Here is a 10,235-nt window from a genome sequence, read left to right as displayed (position 1 = left end):
TTTTGACTATTATTTTGATTATGTTTATTTATATATTTTTATTTGGTGAATTTAAATAAACCTCTAATGACTATTTAAACTTCTCCGGTGTTTTTCTGGTTCTGTCCGTTTTCTCGGTCTCTAACCGGACTGACACCGGACTCGGATCCGGTTCGGTCCTCCAGATGTCGGCGTCGCCCCGCTCCTCCTCTCCTCCCCCTCGGTCCTCCTCCTCGCTCCTCCTCTCCTCCCCCTCGGTCCTCCTCCCCGCTCCTCCTCCTCCTCCTCCGGTCGGCCGGCCACATTCCCCGCTATCTTTCACCCCTGAGAAACCCCGATCTGACGGCGAAGCAGCGCGGACAAACCCCGGGACAACATGGTAAGAACCGACCGGGGACGGTTCCTGGTGTCGAATGGAGGTCCGGGATGCGGGGCGGCGGCTCGGAGCTCAGCCTGCGGGCCTCCGAGGACCGTTATGCGGCTCGGCGGGCAGCGTGACGTTAGCTAGCAGGCTTCCGTTAGTTAGCCGCTCGGTCCGACGGTTATTCGGTGTTTACGTGGCCGAAGAACGGCTCCGGGGTCGGTATTCAGTCCGGGGACGTCGGTGGAGCCTTTTTATGTTTTTATTCTGATTAACGGTCCGTGTTTCGGGGCCGGGCCGGGCCGGGCCGAGGCGGGCCGCGCTGGGCCGGGTCAGGCCTGCCCCCAGGCCGTGTGGCCCGGGGCGGCCATCTTAGTCCGGCTGCGGTGCCGCCGGACTGAGCTGCTCAAAGTAGCCGGAAACAGGAGACCGAGGCCCGGCTGGAGCAGGCCGGCAGGGCCGCTGCTGGAGCTGAGGCGGGTCCCGGAGGCCGGCGGTGGCCCGGGTTAGGTCCGGTTTAATTCTGGGTTAATTCCGAGTTAATGAGTCACACTGTGACTGTGCAGTCCGGGGAGGCCGCAGGCTGGGCGGTGGGGACCGAGTCACCGGTGGACCCGCCGTTAATCAGCGGTTAACCAGCAGATAGCTAACCGTTAACTAGCAAACGACCAGCCGTTAGCCAGCAGATAACTAACGGTTAACCAGCAACAGAAAACTAACGGCTAACCAGCAGATAACCACCCGTTAGTTACCGGTTGATCAGCAGTTAATTAGCCGTTAACCAGCAGCTAGCCAGCCGTTAATTAAAAATCACGTTTAAGACGCTGAGACAGTAAAATTATTAGTTATCGCTGGAAAAATAATAAAAAAGAACGTCACAGGAGTGTATAAATAATTAGATTTTTGCTGTTAAATAAGATTGGAAATAAGAATATGAATTAAAATGACAAGAAGTCTAAAATCTTTAATATTTTAATACTTATGCTGCCATTGCTGTTTCTGTTTGTCCAGATTAGTAGTTTCTGTAGTGATTTATTAATTAATTTAACTAAACAATTGATTAATCAGTTTGAATGATTAGTTAAAAAAGAAAAAAATCTAAATTCAGTAAAATCTGAGAAGCTGCAGCCAGAAATGACTTCAAATTATGAATCTGTTGTTTAAAATAGTTCAAAATTCACCTTTAAATGTAATTTTTGAGGTGTTCTGGTCATTAAAATCACCAGAAACAGTGATTTTAATCAGGTTTATGATTAATTTATCAGTTGTCAAACATTAAACTCCAATTTTACAACAATAATTCTGATAATCAGTAAATTTTAAGAAAAAACTGTCTAAACTCCCTGATTGCAGCAGTTTAAATGTGAATATTGTAGATTTTAGGTTAATTTTCCATCACATTTTAATAATTACAGTCTAATGTGAAGATTCTGCCAAATTTTCTTTTACATTTCAAGACTTTAAAGTTCAATTTATGGGGTTTAAAGACAAACAATCCAGTTTGAAGCATCGATAATTTATACACTGTTTTTTTTTTTTTTGTTGCAGTGGACAGTTTTTATTCTGATTTAAAGAAAACAAATCAGATTATTTCTGCTTATTTTCTGTGTAAAATTAACAAACGTGACCAGTGGACAGTGTTTTGTGTTGGTTGAAGTTACATTTAGTCATTTTTTAACAACAAAAAGTCTAAATTCTGTGATTTCAGCTTCTTGAATGTGAAGATTTTCTGATTTCTTTCCTCCTCTGAGGCACTAAACTGGATAAATTTGAGTTGTGGACAAAACATCTGACATTTTTCACTGTTTTCTGACATTTTTTTTAAGCCAAGCAGCTGATCAATTAATGCAGAAAATAATCTCTGATGCTGTTCTGATGGTTAGATAATCATTTTAGTCAATTTTAGAAGCACAAAAGTCAAATGTTTTTTAGTTTCAGTTTCATAAATGCGAAGATTTTCTGATATTAAACTGAATCTGAAGGCGTCCACCTCGAATATATGGACTGAAAACGGGAATTTTGACAATTTTTACTCATTGAAAGAAAGAAAACAGAAAATATTCATCATGCGAATCAAAAATGAAAGTAAACGTTAGTTTTAATTCACTGATGAACCATTTTGTCAATAAAAGGTCTTCAGATGTCTTGTTTTAATCAATTAATCGACGAATATTAACTCTTTTGATCATCTATTACTGTGTTTTTTATAATAAAACACTCAAAATTTGGATTCCAGCTTCTTAAATGTGAATATTTTCTGGTCTCTTTCCTCCTCCGTGACATGAAATTGAAGATTTTTGGACGAAACGAGACGTTTATCATCTTTGTTGGAACTAATCAATTGATCAGGAAATAATATTAAAGAATATTAATTAGTTGGAGCTCAAACAGGGAAGAGTTTAAAGAGTTTAAAATTGAGATCAGTGTCAACAAATGTGGGAAAAGGTTTTTGTGAACGTCTTGGATTGAAAGAAATTCTGCAGATTTTTAACATTTTAACAAACAGATTTGTCGTTTTTGAGCTGATTTCTTGCAGAGCAGCTGTTTTATTGATAGATTTCTGGAAGACTTTCTGTTTAAATCCTCCTCGGTTTAAATCAGAGCTGAAGCTTTCCACTAATATTGATTTAGTCTAAGATTTTGTGTTGTTATTCTGCTGCTCTCGGCTCTGTTACCGTCTAATAAAACCTAAAAATAATACATTTAAAAACTTTAGAAGATTAGAAGATGTTTCCTTCAACCTCGAGGAGCAGTTTTACTATTTTCTTATGTTTTATAGACAGAACAGCAAATTTATTAAACAATAAAATGATCACTTGATAATGAAAGTAATTGCTGAGGAAATATTCAGGATTTAAAAAAGTTTATTTCTCATTAATGTTCAGTTTTATTGTCTTTGTGAGTAAATTTCAGTATTTTTCAGCTGCTTCTTAGGAATTTAGCAGTAGTTTATTGGGAAATGTTTCAGGGAAATCAATAGAAAATAAAATAGTCAGAGCTGCAACTAACTGTTAGTTGATCTGTTAATTTTAACTGATTAGTTGTTTAGTTTGTAGAAAATGGTGAAAAATGTGGATCAGTTTCATTCAATGTCTCATTTTGTCCAGAGAGCTTCATTTTAGTGTCACAGAGGAAAGAAACTAGAAAACATTCACATTTAAGAAGCTGAAATCGGAAAATTTAGACTGTCTTTATTCAAAAATTACTCAAAATAATTCACTGATTATCAGAATATTTTAAATGCTTGACGACTAATTGATTAATCGAGTGAATAAAAAAATGCTTGATGACTAATTGATTAATCGAGTGAATAAAAGCAAAGATCCAGATGTTTATTAACGTTAAAACTTCTTTCAGAAACACATAATAAAAACACAGTGAAGAGATCTGAAGTTCCACATTCAGAAGTTAAATCTTCAGTACTGATTAATCAGTGACTGGATCAATAAAACATCTGGCGGCAGAGTTTGGTCTCCAGATGTTTGCTGATGGACCGACTGAAGCTCTGAGAAGGTTTCAGATAAACCAGACTCTGAATCAGATCAGCTGAGTTCTGTTAGTCCAACAGTCAGGTGATCTGCAGCTTCAGGGTTTGTTCTCCTGAGAACCAACTCGACTCACAGAGACTTTATTGTTCAGCAGCTAAACTTTATTAACGGACCAGACGTTAATGAAGTTTAATGGCTGGTCCGTTGGAGGGAAAACGTCCTCAGATGATTCTGATCCATTAAAACGTTCTGCTGACAGAACAGTAAAGGTTCCGTCTGCAGGGAAGAACTTGGACGGGTTCCAGAGGTGGTTCTAACAGGAACCAGGTTAGAACTCACTAACTTTACAGCCGTTCTCTGTGGTGCTGCATTCACTGACTCACATGACTACTATGACTCATCATGGTGCCCTCAGGCTGTGGCGTTTACTGACTCCCTGTTGGGTTTGTTGACTTCTTATAGCATCTTGCTATTGACTCATCGTGGTGTGGTGTTGCGTTCACTGACTCTTTTTGGCGTGGTGTTGTGTTCACTGACTCTTTATGGCATTGCTTTCACTGACTCCTCATGGTGTCACTTTTGTTAGCTCCTCGTGTCACTGCGTACATCAATTTCAAGTAGCGTTGCATTCACTGACTCCTTATGGTGTTGTGTTCATTGACTCCTCGTTTCGTCACATTTTTTTTGTCTCCCTGAGGTGTTGAGTTCGCTGACTCCTCAGAGTGTGGCATTTACTGACTCCTTATTGCCATTGTGTTGTGCTCACTGAACAGTTACGGCGTTGCGTTCGATGACTCCTCGTAGTGTGGCGTTCACGGACTCCCACTTGGCATTACATACACCAACTTCCCATGGTGTTGCGTTCACTGATTCCTTATGCCTTTGTGTCCTTCTGGTGTCACATTTGTTAGCGCCTTGTGTCACTAGGTACACCGATTTCCCTTAGCATTGCGTTCACTCACTCCTTATAGTGTTGCATTCACTGACTCCTTGCAGTGTGGCCTTTACTGACTCTTTATTGGCGCTGCATTCACCAACTTCCCGCGGTGTTGTGTTTGTTCACTCCTTATCCCGTTACGTTCAGAATCCTTGTGGCGTTGCGTTTGCTGACTTCTTTTAATGTTGCATTTGTTAACTGCATGGTGTTGTGTTCGCTGACTTCTCATAGTGTTGCTTTCATTGACTCCTAGTGGTGTATCGCTCAATGGCTCCTTGTGATGTGGCGTTCATGGACTCCCTCTTGGCGTTGCGTACGCCAACGTCCCATGGTGTTGCATTCACTGAGTCCTTACGGTGTTGTGTTCATTGACTCCTTGTGGTGCCATGTTAGTTGGCTCCTCGTGGTGGGGCCTTCACTGACTCCTTATTGGCGTTGTGTTGACCAACTCCCCATGACATTGCGTTTGTTCACTCTTTATCCCGTTACGTTCAGAATCCTTGTGGTGTTGCGTTTGCTGACCTCCTTTAATGTCAGTTACTCCTCGTGGCGTTGCGTTCACTGATGGTCTCAGATTATAACCCGCCGACCGTCAGAAACCAGTTCTAACCAGCCGTTCTGCTCCTCCTCTCCAGGCTTCAGGTGTGACAGTGAACGATGAGGTCATCAGGGTGTTCAACGACATGAAGGTGAGGAAGTCGTCGACCCAGGACGAGGTGAAGAAGAGGAAGAAGGCGGTTCTGTTCTGCTTGAGCGAGGACCGGAAGAAGATCATCGTGGAGGAGGGGAAGCAGATCCTGGTAGGCGACATCGGAGAGACGGTCGAGGACCCGTATGCCACCTTCGTCAAGCTCCTCCCCCCCAACGACTGCAGATACGGCCTCTACGACGCCACCTATGAGACGAAGGAGTCCAAGAAGGAGGACCTGGTCTTCATCTTCTGGTCAGTGATTGGTGGAAACCTGGGGGTCGCTAGCTCAGGGATTAGCTGCTAGCCGTGTCGCTACATGCTAGCTGCTAAGTGCTGCTTCTCTGTCTATAGTAACCGAGCCCCGCCCACAGCTCAGTCTGATTGGTTAAATGTCACTAGCAGCAGCCAATCAGCACTGATTGTTTACACAGAGAGACCGACGAACATGTTAGCACAGCTGTGATTGGAAGTGATTAATAAACAACACAGTCTTATCCAAAAGTTTCTCTGTTACACTGAAGACACCAGAATACTTCACTTGTCGTTGCATCTGGAACTTATTCTGCTGTCAATGCTAAGCTAACGCTAACACTAAGTGGTTAGCTGTGCTTCTTAACCTGCGTCTAACGCTACCTGTAGCATTCTCTCTGAAGTCACATAAACTTTAACTCTCTGTTCTAACTGGTAGACTCAAGAATCACAAACTTTACCACCAGTCAGAACTTTAGCTGCTTCACAGCGGCTAATGCTATCACAAAGAGGTTAGCTGTGCCTCTTAACCTGCGGCTAATGCTGTCTGTAGTGTTCTCTCCAAAGTCAGACTAACTTTAACTCTCTAACTGGTGGACTCAAGAATCACAAACAGCTCCACTAATCAGGACATTAGCTGCTTTCACAGCGGCTAATGCTAATGCTACGCTATGATGCTTTCGCCTCTATACTGAGAGATCAGTAACAGTTTATCTCCTGCTTTCTCTTCTCTGTCGCTTTTATTGCCCGCTAAAGTCCAGATCTTAGAGCACTATAAATTAATGTTTTCCAGATCCTGCAGCCACCTCCTGACTTAGCTCTTAGCCGTTAGCATAGTCGTTAGCCACTGTGAAAGCAGCTAATATCAATCAGAACAGTGTTAGAGTAAATCTGACTTTAGAAAGATGATACGGTGCTCCAGCTAGCGTTAGCTTCAGGCTAAAAGGCACAGCTAGCCTCTTAGTGATATCATTAGCTTAGCATCATCAGCAGTTAAGGTCCAGCTGCACAGAGTGAATTATTCAGAAGTTTTCAATGATTGCGTCAGATTTTATTGTGTTTATTAAAACTTCAGCTTCATTTAGCCTCAAGCAGCTCCACAGGGAGCTCCTCTGCTTCTGTCTGCTTTTATTTTATTCTATCTGGAGCAAAAATGACAACACAGATAATTAGAAAATAGCTGAATATGGACTCTTAGTAGACCGACACTGTTACCTGTTAACGGTAAACTATTTACCTGAAACTAGAACAACTGGAATTTGTTTGCGGAGTTAAAATTAAACTTTTAAAATGATTCTTTCGGAGCCGGTTCTGGGTGTTCAGTCTAACATTCAGCTTTAACTGTCAGATTTAAAGAAAGAAGAAGAAGAAGCTACAATCAGGAGGTTTTTAACATTACTGATGTAAAAGAGACTGCAGCCATTTGTTTCGTATGTTTTTAGTTTTTATAGAACTCCAGGAGCTGAAACCTTCCTGATCCATCTTTATTCTCTGATAACTTCGCTGTATTTTCTCCTCCAGATCACGTCTTACGGTTTTAATGTTTTTTGTTTTCTAACTCGCTGCTGCTCGACTGGACCTGAAGCTGCTGCTTACATATTTCTTAAATCCCAGTCGATCCGGTTGTGTTCTAGTGTTCTAGTCTCGGTCAGACTGCTGGGTGGGTTTGGCTCTAAAAGGACATCAAGAGGGTTTGAACCGTTTCAGATCTGACTTTTATGTTCAGTTCTGGTTGCTTTTAATCACATTTTGTGTCCAGAGTTAGAAAACAGCAACAAAAAGAGACACTAATTGAGCATAGAGAGACTGAACCAAAATTTTAAAATGAATTATGTGCAGAGATAAAACCACCTCTCAGACATAAAAACACACAATAAGATCCTGCTGCAGAGACACAAACCGACCAAGAATGGGGGCACAAATGTATGTAAACTGACTGTAAAGACACCCAAATTGACCAGAAAAGCGATGAAAACTCACAATTTGAGACGCAAAATGAACACAGATGCAAAACACACTGACACAGAATTAGAACAAACACCAAGACACACAACAGCAATGACGACATACAAACAACTACACATACCTTACAAAAAATGTACAAAAACATGAAAAAAATACAACAAAATCAAGAAAAATACGTAGTTTTTAAAGAAGAATTATGTTACTGCAGTGACGACAAACACAAACTGAGAGTCCAACTGATCCATGAAAAACCTGACGTAGTTTTAACTAGAACCAGCAGAAGAAGCAGCAGCTCTGTTAGAACCTCCAGGAGTCTGACTGGTTTTATTGTGTTTCTGTTGTTTGTTTTTAGCTGATTGTTTGTATCTGATTGTGTCTGTGTTCTTTGTATCTGATTGTGTTTCTTCCTGCTGCTGTTCCCCTCCAGGGCTCCAGAGAACGCTCCGCTGAAGAGCAAGATGATCTACGCCAGCTCTAAAGACGCCATCAAAAAGAAGTTTACAGGTGAGTGTTCAGCTTGATCCTCTAGCCGCGTGTCCACTAGATGCGATTTTCCCGCACCTAAACGCACCACATCTGAAAATCCCACGTACGGTGGGCGGTCACTAGCGGACCACAACATGGTCACATGACAGCGGTGGAGCAACAGCAGGCCGCTACATGGTCACATGACTGAGCTCATTTGCATAAAGTAGACTGGACTTCTACTTTATGCAGATTCGATGTGGCGTGCAGAGATTCCACGCATCGTGAAACTGTCCTCAAACATCTAAACTAGACGTCGGTGAAATAAAACCAGGACAGATTCAGCTGCTGCACAGATTATTTCTCACCTCAGGTACTTTCAGAAATACTTTCCCCTGAAGTGTTTTTGAAAAAAGAGAGGAAATTTGCAGCCGAGCCGCTGTGTTTATCTGACTCATCTGTCGGACCGTCAAGCAGACAGTTCAGTCATGTGACCACATAGCGGCCTGCTGTTGCTCCACCACTGTCATGTGACCATGTTGTGGTCCGCTAGTGACCGCCCAGCATGCGTGCCATTTTCAGATGCGGTGCGTTTAGGTGCGGGAAAATCACATCTGGTGGAGATGCACCTTCTGAACGGGTCTGAATTTATTATTATTATTATTATTATTATTATGTATTGTGTTTAAAACCACCATTAAATTCCTGTCAGAGGACCTGAAGTGAGTCAGACTCACAGGTAGAGAATAAGTTAAAGACGTGACTCACCTGTGTGATGTCACATCCTGCTGGTTTAGGTCAGATTCAGGTGTTCAGGTGTGTCTGACCCCTTGGTGACCTCAGGTGTTGAACTCAAATGTGTGTGTGTTTAGGTGTGTATTAAGGTGTGTGTTCTGACCTCAGGTGTGTGTGTATTAAAGTGTGTATATTAAGGTGTGTGTCCGTCCTCAGGTATCAAACATGAGTGGCAGGTGAACGGGCTGGACGACATCCAGGACCGCACCACGCTGGCTGAGAAGCTGGGCGGGAACGTGGTCGTGTCTCTGGAGGGCAAACCGCTGTGATGTCACAGCAGCGAGCCGAGCGGAGCCAAGCCAACCGCCGTGCCATCGGACCGAAGCACCTGACCCCACCCGAACACCACCGCTTCACCCAGCAGCTTGCTCTGTCTGTACCGCGTCCTGAAGGAGTTAGCATCTTTAGGCCTGTTTTCTTTTTGTTCTTTTTGCTTTTTTTTCAACATGAAGGAGATCTCATTAACATAATGATATGCAAACCCCGCCCACTCTGTTGCCACATGACTCTGTTCACCGGCAGAAACACCACAAACCAGGAAGGTTTTCTCTCTCACAGCCAGAGTTTTGCCAAAAAGTCGATGTGAAGGAAGCAGCCTGGGCGTGGGGGGCGGAGCTTCTGGGCCCGCCTCCCGCAGCACACGGGTCGCACTCATGACGCTTTTTACATATGACTTTATTTATTATTGTAAACTGTTGTTTCTTCTCCAGTATGTTCCCCGCAGCCAGTGTTAGACTATGCATCGAGAAGACGATTATCAGCCAGCACTTTTTGTTCAGACACTACAGGTTGAGTCTCTGTCACCGAGCTAACGTTTGTTTACCTCCGTTCTCATTCCTGTCGGACTCACCGTCATTCTAGCTGTTTGGTTGTCGCCTTACTTTCAGTTCGAATGTAAACGTCACACCAGAGGTAGTTAGAGGGCACCTTTATTTTGTAAAGAAACACTACAGAGCAGATTTGACCCCAGCAGTGAGAGAAGACCCACAACAACAACAAAAACAACAACAACAAGAACATGATGACATCTGGAGCCTTAAAGTGGAACGTTTCTGAGATCACAGGAAGCCACTTTGCAATAAAAGCCTGTGGCAGATCTGACGCCTCCCGTCTCGTCTCTGCTTCCACCAATCAGGTTCTACCATTCTTTAAACAGCAGGTAGCAGAACCACCTGAGTAAAAACGTTCTGTTGTCCAGTACAGTCAACAAGACCACAGTAGAACCTCAGTAGAACCTGGATGACCCATGTAGAACTGATACGACTTAGAATAAACTAACCCCAGCAGAACAACCGTAACTTCAGA

At 42.9% G+C, this 10,235-nt stretch overlaps 1 protein-coding gene across 1 annotated transcript; it reads left to right on the top strand.

The window, feature by feature from the left end:
* The first annotated feature begins 199 nt into the window (after positions 1–199).
* Positions 200–10,031, top strand: cfl2 (cofilin 2 (muscle)). Its single transcript, XM_055005664.1, has 4 exons — positions 200–358; positions 5,401–5,708; positions 8,098–8,174; positions 9,087–10,031. The coding sequence occupies exons 1-4, from the start codon at positions 356–358 to the stop codon at positions 9,197–9,199; spliced, it is 501 nt and encodes a 166-aa protein (XP_054861639.1). The 5' UTR covers positions 200–355; the 3' UTR covers positions 9,200–10,031.
* The last annotated feature ends 204 nt before the right edge of the window (positions 10,032–10,235 follow it).

The sequence above is a fragment of the Amphiprion ocellaris genome, chromosome 20, assembly GCF_022539595.1.
Source record: "Amphiprion ocellaris isolate individual 3 ecotype Okinawa chromosome 20, ASM2253959v1, whole genome shotgun sequence".
Taxonomy (NCBI): Eukaryota; Metazoa; Chordata; class Actinopteri; family Pomacentridae; genus Amphiprion; species Amphiprion ocellaris.
Note: the sequence above shows the minus strand (reverse complement) of the source record. Positions and strands in the feature narration are given on the sequence as shown.